Source organism: Eretmochelys imbricata, chromosome 17, assembly GCF_965152235.1.
Source record: "Eretmochelys imbricata isolate rEreImb1 chromosome 17, rEreImb1.hap1, whole genome shotgun sequence".
Taxonomy (NCBI): domain Eukaryota; kingdom Metazoa; phylum Chordata; order Testudines; family Cheloniidae; genus Eretmochelys; species Eretmochelys imbricata.
The window spans coordinates 1,387,110-1,407,766 of NC_135588.1; the positions used below are offsets into that span (position 1 = coordinate 1,387,110).

The 20,657-nt window shown below is 61.5% G+C and overlaps 2 protein-coding genes across 2 annotated transcripts in view; both read right to left on the bottom strand.

The window, feature by feature from the left end:
• The window catches only part of UNC119 (unc-119 lipid binding chaperone), a 42,009-nt gene extending 36,717 nt beyond the window's left edge, over positions 1-5,292 (bottom strand). Inside the window, exon 1 of the mRNA XM_077836591.1 lies at positions 5,115-5,292. Coding sequence (XP_077692717.1) covers positions 5,115-5,292 — 178 coding nt within the window. The remainder of the gene's footprint in view (positions 1-5,114) is intronic.
• A 4,181-nt stretch (positions 5,293-9,473) lies between these two features.
• Positions 9,474-20,308, bottom strand: PIGS (phosphatidylinositol glycan anchor biosynthesis class S). The gene is made up of 12 exons (XM_077836637.1): positions 20,263-20,308; positions 18,453-18,592; positions 17,571-17,682; positions 16,412-16,501; positions 15,752-15,840; positions 14,757-14,967; positions 14,189-14,331; positions 13,979-14,093; positions 13,351-13,496; positions 12,778-12,878; positions 11,901-12,111; positions 9,474-11,046 (listed from the first exon to the last, which is right to left on the bottom strand). The coding sequence occupies exons 1-12, from the start codon at positions 20,279-20,281 to the stop codon at positions 10,771-10,773; spliced, it is 1,653 nt and encodes a 550-aa protein (XP_077692763.1). The 5' UTR covers positions 20,282-20,308; the 3' UTR covers positions 9,474-10,770.
• Between the last annotated feature and the right edge of the window lie 349 nt (positions 20,309-20,657).

Consider the following 20,657-nt stretch of genomic DNA (forward strand, 5'->3'; position numbering starts at 1 on the left):
GCATCCACAGGATATTAACAGAGTATGGGGGCTGGGGGGGGGGGGGGAAGAGAGACAGCCTCATGCTTCAGGGTTTAAGTCAGTCACTAACTCCTAGGGGTTAGGCTGAGACCTTCACAGGACAGATTATCCCACATCTCTCTACAGGGGGTTAGTTCTTGTACCTTCCTCTGGAGCATCTGGTGCTGGTGACTGGGTAACAGGACACTGGAGGAGACAGACCCCAGGTCAGGTCCAGTCTGGCTCCTGCTGCATGTGCTGGACCTGCATGAACACTGCACACTTCATGGACTCCCTGGGTTTGGGATTTTCTAAGCCTTACGCTAAAAACATGGGAGGAGAGTTCACCTAGTATCTAGAGTCAGCTCTGGACTGGGACAAGCACCTAAAGCAACAAGGCTGGTCCACAGGGCCTAGGGGAGCTTAACTTGAGAACAGCTAGGACAGGAAACAACTGTGAGCACTTGCGTTTCATGCTTACCCTCATAGGGCCAGAGGAGCCCAGAGTAAGTTTCCCTGCCAAACCGGCTCACCTCAAGCGCCCCACGAGCAGGAAAGGGCTGAGGCTGGACGAGCTGTCAGCCTCCCTCCCACAGCCAGTGCTCCTTCCCATCCTTGCAGCGCCTTGCACAGAATGGCTGGATGTTTTCAGCATCTGCTGAAAAGGAATGGGCCCTGAAAAGCGCTCTTCGAAAAACCATCCCTCTGCACTTCCAGGGGCCAAAGGATGGTACCGCAGGCAGGACCAACGCACCAGGACCTGAGTCTGCAAAACCACTACATTCCACATATGCCTTCACTGCAGCCCCAGCCCTGCAAAGACACTGCCCAGCACGCTCCTTAGGTGCTCGTGGCAAGGCCTGGCACCAGCCAGCTACAATATTAGTCCCACATCAGATCAAATGGCGCATTCACACAAACTGGGGTCAATCTGCACAGCCTAGCGATGAAGAAACAAGGCCCTGGAAGTGAGGGTCGGCTCCTGCCAGACACAACACGCCTCCAGAGCCAGGGACGGGACCAACCATGCAGCAGTTGAGCTTTTCCTCTCAAGCTGGAGCACCCATCCTGCCACGTGCGCAGTGACAGCACCCTGAATAGGAGCCAAACGAGGGAAGGGGAGCCACTCTCTCTGATTGTTAGCAGCCCCTGCCTGTCTGCTCTGGAACATGCCACTAGTATGCAAGGTTGGGAACCCCTGTGCTGTGCGGGGCCAGGGGAAGCTGATGGACACAGGGAGAATACGCCCTCTCTACACACTGATGCATGGTGTCGAGACGGGAACGTGCACATGGCCCACAGTGCAGCAGGGTTCTGGCACGTGGACACCGTGGGGATGGCAGGGGAACATTCTGCAAAAGTAAAGCTCTCAAGGTCTCCCAGGGACCTGCTCAAGAAGCATCAAGGGACAAGGCCATTGAAGGAGGTAACTAAACGGTTTGTTTCTGGGACTGCTGTCCCGTAGTTAGAGAAGGTGACTACAAGTGTGGGCTCATCATTCTGTTCCCAGCTTGATATGCAACCTTGGGCAACTAATTAAACTTCCCAACATTGCACTAGGCTGCTAGATCTGGGAGAGAAGAACGCTTTACAAGCGCCAGTCTACAGGGGGAAGGATCATTTATGTTAGTGTCAGACTGCAATATATGTTCATGTGTATTCCCTTTAAAACTCTACGTGAGAGAGCATGCATGGACATGTCAACCACAGATACACCCAGACGTGGCTACCAAGCAGCAGCACCAGTTACATGGCCTATCACAAAATATTTTAATGCTTGTCCAAACACCAGCACACTTATCTGGAGCAACTATATCGGTGTTTGCCAAACCACACAATGCACTTCATCCTGCATGGCACAGCTGCTCCTACCATAGGACGCGAGAGCCGTCCTCTGTGCACAGCATGAGAGGCCGGAAAGTCACCCACAGCACTCCACCCAAGTGTCTTAGCTGGGCACTGGGGAGGAACCTTTCCCCCAGTGCCGCAGAGTGTTAACAGCCACGCCCTAGAGGAGCCTCGAGACCCCAAATGCTCCTCCCGCAAGAGCAGAGGATGTGGGCAGGACCTCTCCTTGTCCCTACCCCCTACTGCCCAGGGAGCACTCACAGGGGATACACCCCATCCCCTGCACAGCCTCCCAAACCCTACTTCCCCAGAGCCATTGACAACACTCAGGTGCCGTTTTAGCGCCAGACTCTTCAGGGCTCCTGTTCCAAACACCATCAGCCAGGCACAAGGCTTAGCATGGAATACCAGGAGTAAAGTGGCAGATTCTTGAAATTACAATGTACAGCCGAGATCAGTAGCAACGTAGCGATTGTGAGAAATGATTGTTTTCATTTCTTGCAAAGAGAGTGAAGCCCACCTGAGCTGGGAAACAGCACACCCTTCCCTTGGGATCAGCCTCCAGCAATGCCATCATGAGCCCCACTGTGCCCCCATTCTAGCTACAGGTGTGGGGGTGGCCTAGTCCTGCGTTATAAAACCACTCGCACATTGGCACTAGCTGGCCCCCGTGAGGCAGAGTCAACAGAAGCCAAGGAGACCGAACCCCCAAGTCCCATCACAACATGCTTGAGGCGTGCTGATGGAGAGCACAGCAGCCTGTTCCTCAGAGAGAAAATGTCAGTCAGCAGGGCTAATAATTCAGTACCTTTCCCCAGCTATAATGGGGTGGGGGGGAGAAGGGGGGGGAGGTCCTTGCAAATCTGTTCAAGGGGAGACCTGGAAGTACTCCCCTCCCCTCCCCAGAGGCCCCTGCTAGAGAGACCTGCAGCCCCATGGACCCTCTCAGTACATGGAGGAACAGAAGCTGGGACAGCAGAGACTCCCTTCCACAGCCACAATCTGCCCCTCCTCTTGCAGCAGTGACCCACCTGGGGCGTGACGGCTCCCAGCAAAGCCAGCTGTGTGGGAGAGGAGTGTTTAAGCACAGACTCTTTATGATAGAGCCATAAAATGATTCAGCAGGCTCTGAAAATCCCACCTGAATCTATTTTAAGAGACAGTCCTGGGTTAGAAGCTCAGCAAACAGTGTTTCAATTTCAGCTCCTGCCCCTCTTCCCCACCCGAAGCCGAGTGGAAGACGGGGCAGTTACTCCAGCTGCCCCCGGCCAGAGACCTCCATGCCTACGCTATAAGAAGTTGCAGAAGTGTCCCTAGCCTCAGACTAGCAAGGGCCCCGACTCCACAGCCAGGCACGCTGGTGAGAGGTACTCCTGCCACTCAGCAGCACCCAGGGCACTCCGCCACCCACAGGGCTGGCTCACGTGGGGGCCTCTCGCAAACACAGAAACCAGGCCCCTGAGCTTCAGACCAGGGCTGGCTCCCGTGCTTGCCTGTCTGGGTGCCGAGCTAAGGAACATGCAGCACAAAGCCACCAGCTTAAGCTGTCCCACAGTCTGTCCACTGGGGCAGAGGCCCATTGTCCCCCTGCTGGAGCGGTCCTCCGCCTCTGACAACGCTAAGTGGCTGAAGGACCAGGGTGCTGCTGAATTCGGAGACCTAGCTGGCCCTGCATTTTCAGGGTTCAAGCACCAGGTCGTCAGTCTATATCAGTCAGTGCCCACTTCTCGAGAAGGCGCTGTCCTGCATAGTCCTCAGACGGCCCACCCAGCGACACAGACCCACAGCGACGTGGCCCGCGGCCTGAGCCGGGTGCTGGCAGTAAAAAACCACTGGTGGGGGCTGCGCCCTGGGGAGGGGCGGCAGAGAATGGCTATGGAGCTCGAGAACAGACATGCAATCCAAGGGGTCTCAGACATCCCGCCCCGTCCCCAGCTGCACAAAGCAGGGGCTCAGCCCAGGCACAGAACCCAGCAGATGAAGAGCAAATACTGCGACCACCCCCCTGCCCAGGCAGATCTCAAAGCGAAGGGCCAGGCCCCAGCTGCTGAGACCTTAGGGAACAAGGGGTCACTGGAGCCTGAGCAGAGAAACAGCCCTGACGCCAGATAGGGAGTGGTGATGGGGCAGGAGCCCTGGACAAGTGCTGCACCCCTGGGCCACAGCCAGACCACTGTGGGATGGACATACCTCCCTCTTGGAGGGGCTGGGACCTCACGAGGGCAGGGAAAATGGGGGCCAGAGATGCTCTCCAAGGGCAGGCCAGGACCCCACGGGGGGAGATAAGACCGGAGGGCCGGGGCCCCCCTCCGAGGGCAGGCCGAGACCCCACGGGGGAGATAAGACGGGGGGCCGGGGGCTCCCCTCCGAGGGCAGGCCGAGACCCCACGGGGGGAGATAAGACCGGGGGCCGGCCCCCCCCCACGGGGGGGGGAGAGGAGATCAGAAGCGGGGCCGGGCCCCCCCCCCCACGGGAGGGGGAGAGGAGATCAGAAGCGGGGCCGGGCCCCCCCCCCCCCACGGGAGGGGGAGAGGAGATCAGAAGCGGGGCCGGGCCCCCCCCCCCCCCACGGGAGGGGGAGAGGAGATCAGAATCGGGGCCGGGCCCCCCCCCCCACGGGAGGGGGAGAGGAGATCAGAAGCGGGGCCGGGCCCCCCCCCCCCCACGGGAGGGGGAGAGGAGATCAGAAGCGGGGCCGGGCCCCCCCCCCCCCCACGGGAGGGGGAGAGGAGATCAGAAGCGGGGCCGGGCCCCCCCCCCCCCACGGGAGGGGGAGAGGAGATCAGAAGCGGGGCCGGGCCCCCCCCCCCCCCACGGGAGGGGGAGAGGAGATCAGAAGCGGGGCCGGGCCCCCCCCCCCCACGGGAGGGGGAGAGGAGATCAGAAGCGGGGCCGGGCCCCCCCCCCCCACGGGAGGGGGAGAGGAGATCAGAAGCGGGGCCGGGCCCCCCCCCCCCCACGGGAGGGGGAGAGGAGATCAGAAGCGGGGCCGGGCCCCCCCCCCCCACGGGAGGGGGAGGGAGATCAGAAGCGGGGCCGGGCCCCCCCCCCCACGGGAAGGGGAGAGGAAGATCAGAAGCGGGGCCGGGCCCCCCCCCCCACGGGAAGGGGAGAGGAAGATCAGAAGCGGGGCCGGGGCCCCCCCCCGGGGGGGGAAGATCAAAAGCGGAGCCGGGCCCCCACGGGGGGGTGAAGGGCTCAGAAGCGGGGCCGGGCCCCACGGCGCGACACGGGGCCTCTCCCCCGGGGCCGGGCCCGCACTCACCGCCCGTGACTTTCTGCAGCCCCAGCACGTCCTCGGGGCCGATGAGCGGCTTCCGCAGCAGCTCGTCCTCGGGGCCCGCGGCCGCCGCCGCCCCGCCGCCCTTCTTCACCCTCATGGCCGCGGCCGCGCCGCCCCGCCGGCCGGAGCGAGTGTGGGCGCGGAGAGCGGCCCGGCTCATCCCTCGCCCGCGGCCCGCCGCCGCCTCTGCCGGCAGGGCCCGGCCGCCTGGCTCCGCCCCTGCCCCGCGAGCCCCGCCCCGCCCCGGGACCAGCCCCGCCCCGCCCCCGCCCCGCGAGCCCCGCCCCGGGACCAGCCCCGCCCCGCCCCCGCCCCGGGAGCCCCGGCAGCCCCCGCCCCGGGCTGCGCGCACAGAGCCGGGACGGGCCCGCCCCGCCCCGGGACCAGCCCCGCCCCGCCCCCGCCCCGGGAGCCCCGGCAGCCCCCGCCCCGGGCTGCGCGCACAGAGCCGGGACGGGCCCGCGGGGCGAGGAACGCACCCCGCCCCCCCGCGAGTCGGGCTGCAGCCTTCACGAAGCCGGCGGGCGAGGCCCTGAAGGGCACAAACATCCCGCTCGGCTTGGGGGCGTAGAGCAAAGCGGGACCCTGCACGGGGCAGGATCAACGGGCTTTCTCCGGCTCGCAGCCAGCGCCGAGCACGGCGACAGCGGCAGCACCTTGCCCTGCAGGCTCAGATGTCCAGAGGGCTGAGTCAGCTGCGGAAACAAGACAGAAAGAACAGGAGGCCTTGTGGCACCTTCCAGAGGAACCAATGTATCTGAGCATAAGCCTTCGTGAGCTACAGTTCACTTCATGGGATGCATGCAGTGGAAAATACAGGGGGGAGATTTATATACATAGAGAACATGAAACAATGCGTGTGACCATACACACTGTAAGGCGAGTGATCAGGTCAGATGAGCTATTACCAGCAGGAGAGAAAAAACACCTTTTGTAGTAAGAAGAAAAGGAGGACTTGTGGCACCTTAGAGACTAACCAATTTATTTGAGCATAAGCTTTTGTGAGCTACAGCTCACTTCATCGGATGCATACAAATAAACTGGTTAGTCTCTAAGGTGCCACAAGTCCTCCTTTTCTTTTTGCGAATACAGACTAACATGGCTGCTACTCTGAAACCTTTTGTAGTGATAATCAAGGTGGGCCATTTCCAGCAGTTGACAAGAAGGTCTGAGGAACAGTGGTGCTGGGGGGGAATAAACATGGGGAAACAGTTTTACTTTGTGAAATGACCCATCCACTCCCAGTCTCTGTTCAAGCCTCAGTTAATTGTATCCAGTTTGCAAATTAATTCCAATTCAGCAGTCTCTCTTTGGAGTCTGTTTTTGAAGTTTTTTTTGTTGAAATATTGCCACTTTTAGGTGGCCAGAGAGATTGAAGTGTTCTCCAACTGGTCTTTGAATGTTGTAATTCTTGATGTCTGATTTGTGTCCATTTATTCTTTTACGTAGAGACTGTCCAGTTTGGCCAGCGTACATGGCAGAGGGGCACTGCTGGCACATGATGGCATAGATCACATTGGTCGATGTGCAGGTGAATGAGCCTCTGATAACGTGGCTGATGTGATTAGGCCCTATGATGGTGTCCCCTGAATAGATATGTGGACACAGTTGGCAACGGGCTTTGTTGCAAGGATAGGTTCCTGGGTTAGTGGTTCTGTTGTGTGGTTGCTGGTGAGTATTTGCTTCAGGTTGGGGGGCTGTCCGTAAGCAAGCACTGGCCAGTCTCCCAAGATCTGTGAGAGTGATGGGTCGTCCTTCAGGACAGGTCGTAGACAAAGGCTACAGCTTGCAGTCAGTGCCTGAGACCTCCCCACTCCCACAGATTTTATTTTAAGCAGTGGGGAATTGATGGAATTTTTAATATAGAAACTTTTCTTGTGCTTCTAGTTCTCAAAAATAGCTTTGTTTAGGCCCCCAAGGATGCTAGCCCACCTCCTTATTTGAAATTGGATATATCAAACCGAAAGCAGAAATAGGCATTCCCTAAAATGTAATAGGAATAAGTAAGGTGGATACATCATGACACTCCCGACTAGCAGAAGGTGCACGTTGTAAAGAAGCAGATAGAGGTAGTTGCAGGTTAGCTATTTCACGGTACCCACACAAACACGCTGCCTCCCTTACCCGTTCAGCTAGCCCCAGCACCGGACCTGGCCTGGAGTTAGAGACTGCAGATGCAGGGACTGCACAGGTCACACAACATCATGCTGCCGTTCAAAAAGCACTTGCTGGTGGTCTGCCATGAAGTGAGGGGTACATGGCCTTGGCTCCTCCTTTTCAACAGCTAAATGGTACTAAGTATTTTAACAGACTTCTCGCTGCTGGGTCAGCTCATGCGGGAGGAGTTAGCTCCGTTCTAGACTAACACCCAACACTTCAGACTAATGGAAATACACCAAATCGCACGCTGATCCAATTCACCCTCCCCTCTCCCAGCCTTCCCCATTATCGAAACAGAGGTGGGGTTGGCTTTTGGCAACAGGGCTTCTCGTGATGTCTGAGCCTGGAACATCGCGGACATATGGAAACTCACTCTGCCTGGGACGCTCAGGCCCCGTCCAGAGGGAACAGTAAGAGGTGCAGCAGGGCAAGGTGTTTGCAAAACTGGGTGAGGGGACCAGGATGAAACAGCAGGGGGTGGATTGAGGTGGGGGGTAGTGGCATAGCAGGGGGGATCTGGTAGGAGCTGCTGCCTGTGGCTGAAGCCCCGGTGCCCCTCATTACACCTTACTACTCGAGAGCAGCAGTCAGGGTACATCGTTAACTTGCCCACATTGCAGCACGGCCGCGGCCCCACGGGGATGGGGCAGCGTGGGGAGAGCTCTCCCAGCAATAAAAAATAACCACCCCGCCCGAGGCTCCTGGCGCTACGGCACTGTCAGCAGCGGGGCTCTTCAGCGCTGACACTTTTGTCCCTGGGAGGGGGGGGGTTTCACACCCCTGAACAACTGAAGTTTTCGCGCTGAAAGTGGCAGTGTGGACCCCGCCTTCGGTAAGCACCATCCCAGACAGCGCTGACCCAACAGCAATGGCTTGAGACACCCTGCCTGCCACAGCTGCCACTTTCCGGGTGAACGTGCTGGCGAAGGGGAGCAGACCAGGGTGGCTGTTACGGTCAGACAGTACGAGGGGATCTATTTGCTGACATGTCAAGAGGATTTCACGCTCAAAACCAAACAAAACAAGACTCTCTAGTCTAGCGCACTGCCTGGTGCCTCGGAAGTGCCTGCTTTGATTGCCCATTTAAAGGAAGCTTAGTTAAGGTGAAGAGCTGGCAGCCTGGGGCATGGAGAGAGGAAAGGCAAGGAAGGAGCTTCAGGACAAGGAGAGTGACAGCTCAGACTGTTAGTGCAGAGAGAATATAACCAAGGCACGCAGCAAGCTAAGGCTCACACATGACACTTGAAAACCTACCCGAGACCGTAGCAAGAGGGCAAAGGGTTACGTTAGAAGTACTGAAGGGGGCTGTTACAGATGATGGCGCTCCCAGCAGAGGAGGGGGAAGCCAAGCCGCAGTGACGTATTTAAGCAGAAATGGGACACTGATGTGAGAATTTTATCAATGGCCAGGGAGCTCATGGTCACACTTTGGAGGACCGGGGCACTCTTTTGGAGTCAAGAGGGAATTTAGTGCTGAGCATGTTCCACCCCGGATTGGCTATGGTGGGGAGTTTGCCATTGCCTAGTAGAATGCGGAGAACTGCACAGTCAGACCCCTACTGCCCCACAGGGCTCCGAGGCCTACTGAGTATGGTACCTGGTGCTCTCTGGTAGGTCAGTGGACTGTCCTTTCACCCGGGTTTTCTTGCCCACAGACAAGGCCCATCCTGTTGCAAGGTCCCCGGAACCACTGGTTGCAGCTCCTGAGATACAAGCAAGTAGTGCAGAAACCTCTCAGGCCCTGCTCTCATCTCCAGGGAAGCACTTCCCCACAGCCAGCTCAACGCCCAGCAAATGCTTTCCCTCCTGCTCCACTTAGCTGGCACAGAATTGGACAGCTTCCAGCGGCACCTAGCTCCCTGCAGCACTCCTCTCCCACAGCACAGAGCAGCCAGCTCCTTCTCTTTGAGAAGGACAGGGACAGATGCTGGGCAGGAGAGACTGGAGCGAGGCAGCTGGCCAGTGTGAGCAGCACAACACTCTCCACACTGTCGGAGAACCTGATTTCCCAGAACCTAGCCCATCTGACAGGAAACCCTCCCAGGCCGATGCACACACAGGAGCCATCCCGTGGGCCACCCTGAAAAGCTCCTAAGGGGCAGGATCTCCCCCAGGCCAAGCTGGCCAGGGTGGCACAGGCTGCTTGAATTCCCAGGAAAGGCACACTGCCCCTCAGCAGAGTCTGGCTTTTACTTTTATTAAAAGGAAACCTTGTTTTGTTCAGCATTCATCAGTGCATCACTCTCACGTCTGGTCCCCACCCAGCCCTCTTGCAACACAAGGCCCCAGGCTCCCTCCACAGAGGCCCACAGGCTGCCAGCAGTGGTAGGAAGCTAAGAAACCCAATAGCCACTTTCTGTACCTCCCTGAAGTACGAGCAGCACTCACCTGCTGCAGACGCTGCAAGGAAGCTCTGCCCCAGTGCACAGGCTGGCCTGTATATCCCCCTACGTTGAGGAAGTTGGTAGGGTCACACTTGTGGATCAATAGCTCACAAGGGGAGGGACCTGGGTCCAGGCATGTAAGGGGGGCCCTGCCAATACCAAGGCTCCCAACAGGAGTAAAAGGAAGGTGCCCCACCAGTCTCACTCCTGCTAAACTAGGCAGTCCCAGGGGCACATCCTGTAGCGGCTGGGCAGGAAGGGTGCACTTCAGACTGCTTAAGCACTTAGAGGGGACAGAGAGACTCCAGAGCATCTCCCAGAAGCTAACGCCAATCCTTTCAACTCAAAGGAGAGCCCCTTAATCCAGGCACCTTGGGGGGGGGGGGGTGAGTGAGCTGAGCGGGGAGAAGGGAAATGCAAGCTTGATTCATGCCTCCTCTGCTGTCTGGTGGTGGAGCTGGCTGCAGTAACTAGAAAAAGCAGAAGTGGCCTGAGCTCATCCACCGTGGACCCAGCTGGCAGGGGCATTTTGCTCAGGTGGCCAGTCACATGCAGCTGTAGCCGCTCTACACTCCTTGGGGGAGGTCTACACTGCAGTTAAAAACCCACAGCTGGCCCATGCCAGCTGACAGACTTGTGGAACTCTTGCTAAGGGGCTATTTAATTGAGGTGGAGACATTCAGGCTTGGGCTGGAGCCCACACTCTGGTCCCCTCCCATCTTGCAGGGTCCTGGAGCCCAGGCTCCAGCCCAAGCCCAAAGAGCTACACTGCAATGAAACAGCCCCTTAACCTGCATTGGCTGGCGCGGGCCAGCCACAGGTGTCTAAACGCAGCACAGATGTCCCCTTTAGAGTCCCCGCTAACCCCTAGGTAAAGGCGAACCCAAAAGCTCCATGCTGGGAAGTAGCCGTGGTGGTTCTAAGTCTTGATTTCTGACCCAACACCCTATTTTTGCCAGACTTTCCACTCTTCCAGGATTCATAAAGAATCATCCAAGTCCAAGCCCTTTAACTGGGCCCTGACTGTTCCTACAGAAAGGCTGTCACGAGCTGGCTCTGAGCTCCCCTGCCCCATGGGACAGCTGCAGACAGGCTCAGTCAGTTTTCGTGGGCTCCTTCTTGCTCTGTTTGGCTTCCCGGAGGATCTTCACCAGGGACAGCAGGATGGGCACCGCCATAGGCAGGAAGAGTGGGATGTAGATGGCAAATTTCTGGTCATCAGGGAAGTAGAGGAGATGTAGCAGCGAAGGGTCAAAGAAGGCCCGCTCCGAGGAGGTGACCGCCTCTTTACTGGCCTGGAATGCTGAGCCCAGACGGCCAGAGGCCAGCTCCAGCATAGCAGTCTGTGCTGATGCTACTGCATGGTAAACCTGGATGGGACCACACAAAGAGTCAGTGCACAGCAGCCCCCTGTCTGGCCCAGGCAGGTCAAGGGAGCTCCAGGCACCATACCTGAGGCCTAGGAGTGCCAGAAGCTGAGCAGATCCTGGATTGTCAAGTCTGGATCTGCTCTAAGAAGTGACCCTGACCTCTGCATATTCCTTCTCAGCACCCCACAGCCAGTGGGGCTCTGAGCGTCAAGCCACCTACTCCTACACCTGTTCAACCCCACTGCTTTCTACGCTCTCAGCTACACCTGTGCAGTCCCATTCTCTTCAGTGGCTCGCACACTGAGTAACCGGGGCAATACATGGGCCTGCACCAGGAACTTAGCAACTGCTCCATTGACGCCGCAGGGGAAGGAAGGGCTGGAACCCACTTGCTGCCCCAGAGCTGCGTTGGCTCCAGGGTTACGACATACCCCCAGGGAGCAGATCTGCCATTTGTACACTCACTTTTCAGCGCAGACTTTCACTCAAAGGCATCAAGGGGTCTCAGCCCAGAAAGAGGGGGGATGGGAGGATTTAGAAGGTCTCTCCCCAGTGAGGCTGTGGCCATTTTTATTAATCATAGGCCCAGGGCATAAGGGGGCAGTGATGCTGCAAAGGCAGAATTCTCAGCCCAGGAGAGGGCGCCCTCGTGTCCTCTAGCTGACTCAAGCAGCCAGGCCCTGGCCAGCCCTCTAGGTTAAGGGCAACAATTTTCAGAACCCTTCCCCCTCCCCAAGAGGGGAAATAAATACATAAGTCTGGGCAGACAAGGTCCCCAGCAGCAGCATGTAAGGCTCCTATGTGATGCTGGCAGCCCCCAACCTCTCATGGGGACCCTCCCAACCCCCACCCACCTCAGAGGCAACATCATCCTTGATGACGATGTTCCCGATCTTGTCTAGCAGTTGGGCCAGGGAGGTGAGGGTGGTGGACACCGTGGCGATATTCTCAACTGTCCGGGTCCACAGCAGGCGGTCCAGCTCCCAGTCAGTCAGCCCGTCGTTCCCAGGGCTCTCCAGCAGGAACTCCTCTGGGAGCGACACCTGGGAGATCCCAAACAACAACCTGTGGGGGAGAAGGGGCAGATCAGGTCTGAGCTGGCAGGGAGGTCACCAGGCCAACTGTTCCCTGTGCTCACACCCCCTGCAGCAGAGGAATGGAGTGGGCACGTGGCAGAAATGTTCTCGGTTGCCTTTCCTGATGCAAGTTCAGCCCTGGCACAAGGTGCAGGTCTGAGTCCTGCTGCCCAGCAGGGTAGGTGCGAGTCAGGCTTTCCAAACACATTACTGCCGAGCTAGGGCAGAAAGAGGACGGTCCATGACACCGTGGCTGAAAAGGGGGAAGTTAGTGGGATTGTGGGCTTTATGGTCACCAGGCCTTGGTCCAACACCCACCAACACTACTGAACAGCCGTCAGACAGGACAACTCCAGCTGCCACCACCACCCTAGGCCAGACTGACGCAGCAGCTAAGGGGAAACTGGAGCCACACGCCACTGCCGACCCCCCAAGCCAGCCAGTGACCCAGAGAGTCTAGGAAAAGCACAGAACCAGCCTCAGGCTGCCAGAGCAGGGGGAGCCAGAGAGGCAGCGTCTCTGCCCTGGCACACACCTCCCAGGGCAGGCACAGCCCCAGGGGCCACAGCCTCACGCTGCTCTGGTGGAACTGAACATAAGGAATGCAGAGAATGGAACGGCTGGGGCAGGGCAGAGAAGAGAGCAGTGTCCTCACCGTAGCTGGGCCAGGAACACCTCCATCACTCGCACCATGTCCACGTCCACCCAAAGCGGGAGAGGGGCCTTGTCAGGAACTGGGTGGTCAATGTTGTACACCTGTCAAGAGAGTGTGTCCAGGGCAGGCCTGACACAGGCTATGCCTCAACACACAAGGGTCCCCCCGTCCCTGTTCTCCAGTCAGCCCACAGCTCTGGGCTACCCTGCAGTGCTGAGCAGCGCTGTCTCATTCAGGGAACGGCCACAGGGCTCAGGCCCAGGCCCCATCCAGCCCAGCCTTCCATCTCTGAGAGTGGCCAAGACCAGCTGCATCACAGGAAGGGGCAAGAAACTGGCACCAAGTAGAAAAAGCCCATAGGGTGCAGTGGGCATTGTTGGGGCTCTGGCAAGACGCTGCTGGGGCTGGAGGAGCTGGACCAGGAGCTCTCAAGCACAGCACAGGGCTCCAGCTGGTCAGCCCCTGCCAGTCACAGTCCCAGCACGAGGGCAGGGGACCAAAGGGACTGCGGTGCTTTCCTCATACAGGGCAGGGCAGGGCTGTGCCAGGCCAGGCCAGGCCCCTCCTCCTTACCATGATCCCACCCCAGCGAGGGCTGTGGAAGGCGTTGGTCCCCACAGCGGCGCCGTCCTTGTCCTGGATGTAGAGAGGGGAATGGACGCGCTCTGGCACGTACAGCAGGAAGTTCAACACGGGGTAGAGCGAAGTGGCGCTGGAACCTGCAGCAGTGCACAGTGAGCACCACACATTTCCGGGGCAGACCCTGGCCTGCCAGACACTGGCGGGCAACAGGGAGGCTGGGAAGCTGCCTGCAGGAGCTCAGCATCTGGAATGTTACTGGGGCAGGGCGGGACCTGACCCTCTCCTCCCCTTGCCAGGGAGGCCAGACTCCACCTGCTCCTGAGAAGGGGTCAGTGGCCTGGGGGCTACATCGGTGCTTTCAATATGAGCTGTATGTTGAGATCCCACCCAGGTCAAACAGCACGAATTTTGCTGGATCTCAGCCTACGCCTCTTATGGGGATCTGCCCTTCTAACTAGTCAGCAGTATGGCAGCCTTCCCGGAGGGCAGTGCAGGGCTGGTAGCGAGGGCTCTGGGGGGGCAAAACCTGTGCTGTGTCTGCCAGCACAGGTCTCTGCCTTTACCCTCAGCAACATAAACTCTCAAAGCAGCCACCACAAGGACGCAGGGTGGCACTTACCCAGCCTGGCTTCCACCGGGTTAATGACGTGGGGGAGACTGAGCGCGCTCAGGATGAAGCTGGAGGAGGCCTTGTCAAAGCGGGGCGTGACCCCCAGGACAGCATAGTACAGGATCTGAGGGGATCACCAAGGAGATGGATGTTGTGGGAAGACCACCCTGTGGCCAGCCTGGGTGGGGGCACCCTCCCCCCTCCTACCGCACCTCTCACCTGGGAGTCCACAGAGAAGTTGGCCACTGAGCCCAGCTTGTCGAGGAAGGGCTGTACGTAGCTGTTGACAGCGGCCTCGATGTCCCAGTGCACGTTGTGGGACTTGGGGTCTGGGTTCAATAAGCTGAAGGTGATTTCGTACCCTGGGAAGAGCAGAGAACAGAGGCTGCCAACAACATCCCTCTGCAAGGAGAAGCTGCCAACTGCCCAGGATCAGTCTGGCCATCCCCAGGGCAGGAGTGCATGAGCAATGATTCCAGAGCAGAGCAGATGCCAAGTGGGACAGAGAGAGAACAGAGCAATGTTCCAAGGAATAACTGTGGGACCCAGTCTCATGCTCCTGAGCTAAGGGGCTCCCGGGCAGTGGCACAAAGCACCAGCAGATGGGTTGATGGGGTGCACAGAGGACCCCAGAGAGTTGGTTACTAAAAGGGAGGGGGTGCCTGGGAATCCGAGGGTGGGGGAGAGGTATGTGGCCCTGTGCTGCCCCAGCCCTGCCCAAGGAAGACAACGTGCTGCAGAGAACCATGGGAACAGCCTCTCCTGGCAGGCACCCAGCACGTCCTACCCAGGCTGGATTTGAACGGGCGCCTCGTGTCCGTGCCGAGCTGGTCCATGGGGACGCGATCAGACAAGGCGGTGGCGATGGAGTCAGTGGTGAAGGACATGGCCTGCACAATCTGCTGCACCCAGGCACTAACAGCAGCCAGGACATCCCCGGGGCCCTGCGTACACCTCATCACGGCACTGCGGTGCTTCCCGATGTACACATCAACACCCTGTAGAGAAGGCAGGGCAGTGAGCCGGGACTCTGGGGAGGGGCAGGGTGTGCACACCTCCCCTGATCCTGGGCACAGAGCAAACAGAGCTCAGCGCTCCCAGGGCAACATGCTCAGTCCCTGGCAGGGGTTGCCCCAGACTGACCTAGGGAGGTGGTAGAATCTCCTTCCTTAGAAGTTTTTAAGGTCAGGCTTGACAAAGCCCTGGCTGGGATGATTTAATTGGGGATCGGTCCTGCTTTGAGCAGGGGGTTGGACTAGATGACCTCCTGAGGTCCCTTCCAACCATGATATTCTCTGATTCTATGACCCCTTCTTGTCCCTGGACCCAGGATAACAGGGCTGGGGAAGCTCCATGGACAGCAGCCTCAGACAAAGAGGGTCTTGGATTGTTCTGCAGCCACCCCACTGAAAGGCAGGGGAGAGCTCACAAAATACACAGGAGAGCCATGCCCCTTCCTGCCTATGGGGAAGCGTCTGTTTCTGCAGAAGGGTGTCCCTTCCAGCAGTGCCCCCTCCCACTCAGATCATCCACCTGCCAAGGCCCAGCCACATGACTCTGCCCTTTGTGCTGTGCCTGGAGAAAAGAGTGTGACAGGGGAATAGGGCATCTTTCTGGGCAGGTCTCTGTCCAGCACAGTCTCTCTGGGGGGCATCTGCCTGCTTTCTTACTCCAGGGACACAGCTCTTTCGTGGGAAGCAGCAGGCAGCCGCAGGACACTCCAAGCCACACTACTGGTCCCAGAGCAAGGAGATGGGGCACTCCCAGCAGAGGATGCGGTACCTGAGGCAGTAGAGGGGAGGTTTCCGGGATCACGTATACAGTCAGAGCGCCCAGCGAGTCCTGCAGCGGGAGCAGCGCAGCGTCTGCCTCTGAGGAAGAGAAGGGAGAGAAGGCATGTGCCAGGCGGCATCCCATGGGGGGATGAAGCAGGCATTACCAACTGCCCAAAGGAAGTATTCCAGAGAGGGGAAACCCTCATCTCTCTACCAGCCCATCTCCAGCCGGGATCACCGGGCTCCCTCGCAGCCACCACTACGACACAAGTCCGTGTCCACAGTCACCCCTAGGTCCCTGCCCCACCCCGCCAGCTCCTGGAACTCCCCCCTGCCCTGGAGCAGCCCATTCCTGTGCTCCAAGAGCTCCATGTGGTAGTCAGCAGCAGCAATCCAAAACAGCTCCCTGGATGACACGCCCCCGTGCACCCTCGGAATGCAGGCCCTTTGCTCCCCACAGCCAGCAGTGTTTCTGGGCAGGTACAGCAACAACTTCACTGGCTGCCAAACTAGCACCCACCACCTGCATCCTATTCAGGCCTGGAGACCGCAGAGCAGCACCTGCAGGGCACGGCCAGCTGCAAGCATCCCAGGAGAGCCAGGACTCCCTGCTCTTTGCCAACTCTACCCCAGGGCAGCAACCTAGCGTGTCCTACAGACTCTGTACCTTTCACTGTGGCCAAGGCCAAGGCTGCCTGCTCTGTGACGGTTGCACTCCGATAAGTCGTCTCATAGCGAGACGTAACGCTTGTTTTTGCTGCGGAGAAGGGGGAGAGAGAGAGAGCAGGTGAGGCCACCTGGCCCTATGTGCTGTGCTCTCCAGCACCAGGGCCCTGCACTGGTACCCCGATAAGGAACCAGGCCGAAAGGGATACAGCAGCTTCTCCAAGCTGTGCGCATGCCATAAGCCTCCCCTTAGGCCAGTGCTGAGCCCCAGCTCCCAGAGCTGAGCAAGGCCTCGTGGTCCGGCTGGTCCATCCCTATAGGCAGGATGGTTCACTGGTCCGTGTTCCCTAGGGTTTGCCCAGTCTGATGTGTCACAAGTGATGAGGCTCCCCTCCCTGGAAAGATAACTTCAGCGTGACCTACCTAATGGGCAGGGAGCTTCCTTCCCTTTGTTTCCTCTGATTCTCGTTACCCTCCCATGTGCTCCCCTCCCACCTCATGGTGTGCGCCCCCAGACACTCGGGAACATTGTGCTCCCAGCTACCCTCAGCTCTCGGAACCTTCCCTCCTCAGTGGCTCCCCCCAGACCCGGGTGTTTGGGGTGGGAAGGACACTTCCTCGCTCCAACGCTGCAGGCTGGGGTGCACGGTGGGAAGCAGCCCAGAGGGCAGAGGCGGGAAGCAGTCAGTGCCTCCTGATCTTCACCCTCCATGCCTATGTCTCACCAGCCAGCCCCTCTCTAGCCCAATGCCTAACTGCACTGGGGTCACAAGAGGCTCATGCTTGGAGGAGAGTTGCTCCAGCCTTTCACGGCTTGGAACAATGTGAGGAACTTGTATCATGACTCGCCACCATGACTAATCTGTGGGGGACAGTCCCAGCCCCAGCCCCAGAGCGGTCTTAGCTCCTGCAGCTGGAGGGGAGAAATGAGGACTCGGCTTGCCTACTTGAGATGGTACCTGCAGCGCCATGGGGGTGTGGGTCCTGGTGGACAGGGCTGCTGGCCTCCACTGCAGCAGCAGAAAGCCATCTGTAGGGGGCAGCGAGTGCAGCAGCAGCCATGGGGCAAGAACAGGGACAGTGGGGAGAGTCACGAGATTAAAGAAAACAAAAGGAGTTACAGCTAAAGCACAAGCCCCCCAGCAGCCAGAGGTTCTTACAGTTTAACAGGCTCTCCTCCTCCTTTGTGTCTGTGAAAGGGAGCCTTCTCTGTTGAGCTCCTGGCAGAGCCCCCTTGGCAAAAACCACTGAGATAGGCACAGTCAGCTGGAACTGAGCAAAAAGCCGCGTTACCTGGCAGCGTAAGCCACGTCCCCTACCACGATCCCAGCCTCCGTCAACCCCCCAGCACCTCCTCACAGCCCTTCTGTGAGCCCCAGAACCACCCACAGCCCTTGGGGCCCCCGAGAACTTTAACAGTATCTGAACCCTGTGAAGGGAGACCCATGAATTGCTGCTGCCACCAGCTGGAAACTCCTGTGCCTGCATCAAGAGTCTGTGCCAAAAAGGGCTGACAGGTGTGGGACATTCAGCCCTTCCCAATGGAGAATGGCCCCCGCAGGGGCAGCAAACTCCTGCCGGGGCGAGCCGGCCCCCAGGCACAGGCTAGCAAAGCAAGCCAAGGCGTTCAAGCGGCAGAGCTCTCCCGTCACGGCACTGGGTCCCAGAACCACCAGCCAGCAGGGAGGCCTGCACCAAGGGCTGTGCCGTGGGCGGGCGGAAGAGGTGCCCCGGCCACTCCCACCGCTGGCAAGGAGGGCGCGCAGCAACCAGGCTCCCATCGGGCTGCAGCTGTCACAGGCCAGCCAGCGCCAGGCCAGGGAGAACCCCACACTGCCGACACCCTGCTCCCTGTCAGTGTGGGGCTCGGGCTGGGAGTTGGGGGGGAGCGGGCCCGGCTCTTCCCCAGCACCGGGCACTGACCCGCGGGCCAGCCCTGAGGCCGGAGGCGGAGCAGGCTGCAGCCGGCCCAGGCTGGAGCGAGGGGCTCCGGGCTCCACCAGGTCACGCCTCGGGCCCCTCCCCGCAGGGCGCAGCCCTACCCGGAGCGAGCCCAGCGCGCTGATCCCCGCGTAGGGCAGCGAGGCCCGGTACGTCTCCGTCGTCTTCCACCAGAGCGGCAGCCCCAGCACCAGGGCCACGGCGGCGAAGGCGAGAGCAGCGCGCTTCCCCCGCGCCTCCTCTGCGGGGCACAGGCGGGCAATGGCGCGGGGGGGCCGGGAGCTCACTGCCCGGCCCCCCTCACCGCCCCCGGCTCCCCCCACCGTCCCCCCGGCTCCTCACCGCCCACCTCCCCCCCCCCGGCTCCCGGGCCCCGCTCCCCGGCTCCTCACCGCCCGCCTCCCCCCCCCGGCTCCCGAGCCCCGCTCCCCGGCTCCTCACCGCCCGCCTCCCCCCACCGGCTTCCGGCTCCTCACCGCCCGCCTCCCCCCCCCGGCTCCCGGTTCCCCCCCCCCCGGCTCCTCACCGCCCGCCTCCCCCCCCCGGCTCCCGGTTCCCCCGCCCCCGGCTCCTCACCGCCCGCCTCCCCCCCCGGCTCCCGGTTCCCCCCCCCGGCTCCTCACCACCCGCCTCCCCCCCCGGCTCCCGGTTCCCCCCCCCCGGCTCCTCACCGCCCGCCTCCCCCCCCGGCTCCCGGTTCCCCCCCCCCCGGCTCCTCACCGCCCGCCTCCCCCCCCGGCTCCCGGTTCCCCCCCCCCCGGCTCCTCACCGCCCGCCTCCCCCCCCGGCTCCCGGTTCCCCCCCCCCGGCTCCCGGTTCCCCCCCCCCCGGCTCCTCACCGCCCGCCTCCCCCCCCCGGCTCCCGGTTCCCCCCCGGCTCTTCACCGCCCGCCTCCCCCCCCCGGCTCCTCACCGCCCGCTTCCCCCCCCCAGCTCCCGGGCCCCGCTCCCCCCCCCAGCTCCTCACCGCCCGCCTCCCCCCCCCCGGCTCCCGGTTCCCCCCCGGCTCTTCACCGCCCGCCTCCCCCCCCCGGCTCCCGGTTCCCCCCCGGCTCCTCACCGCCCGCCTCCCCCCCCCGGCTCCTCACCGCCCGCCTCCCCCCCCCGGCTCCTCACCGCCCGCCTCCCCCCCCCGGCTCCTCACCGCCCGCTTCCCCCCCCCAGCTCCCGGGCCCCGCTCCCCCCCCCCAGCTCTTCACCGCCCGCCTCCCCCCCCCCGGCTCCCGGTTCCCCCCCCCGGCTCCTCACCGCCCGCCTCCCCCCCCGGCTCCCGGTTCCCCCCCCCCCGGCTCCTCACCGCCCGCCTCCCCCCCCCCCGGCTCCCGGTTCCCCCCCCCCCGGCTCCTCACCGCCCGCCTCCCCCCCCCCCGGCTCCCGGTTCCCTCCCCCCCGGCTCCTCACCGCCCGCCCTCCCCCCCCCCGGCTCCCGGTTCCCCCCCCCCCGGCTCCTCACCGCCCGCCTCCCCCCCCCCGGCTCCCGGTTCCCTCCCCCCCGGCTCCTCACCGCCCGCCTCCCCCCCCCCGGCTCCCCCCCCCCGGCTCCCGGTTCCCCCCCCCCCGGCTCCTCACCGCCCGCCTCCCCCCCCCGGCTCCCGGTTCCCCCCCCCCGGCTCCTCACCGCCCGCCTCCCGGTTCCCCTCCCGGTCCCATCCCCCCCGGCTTCTCACCGCCCGCCTCCCCCCCCCCCGACTCCCGGTTCCCCCCCCCGGCTCCTCACCGCCCGACTTCCGGTTCCCCCCCGGCTCCTCACCGCCCGCCTCCCCCCCCCGGCTCCCGGTTCCCCCCCCCGGCTCCTCACCGCCCGCCCGGCTCCCGGTTCCCCCCCCAGCTCCGAGCCGCCCGCCTCCCCCAGCTCCGAGCCGCCCGCCTCCCGGTTCCACCCCTGGACCCCGCCAGCCCGCGACCCCGCACCTGCCCCGTCAGCCACCATCCTCCCGTCCGACCGCTCTTCCCGGACCTCACGGGGCGGGGCTAGAAGCCGGGAAACCAGCGGGCGGCCAATTGGCGCAGGCCAAGGACCGGAAGACGGCGTAGACCGACAGCACCGCTGACCAATCAGGGCTGACTAAGCGCGCCGGGGTGGGTCGCGAAGGCACCAATCTGGTACGGGTCCCTCGGAGGGACAGCGCAGGGGGGTGCCCCGTCCCGCGAAGGGGCCCGGCCGAGAGGGAGGTGGGCGGGTCCAGGGCTGCGCACAGAGCAAGTGCACCGGGCCAGCGGCGCCCAGCGAGCCCTGCACCCCTCTCCCCCTCCCCCTCACTGCACCCCTCCCCCTATCTGCACCGCTCCCCCTCACTGCACCCCTC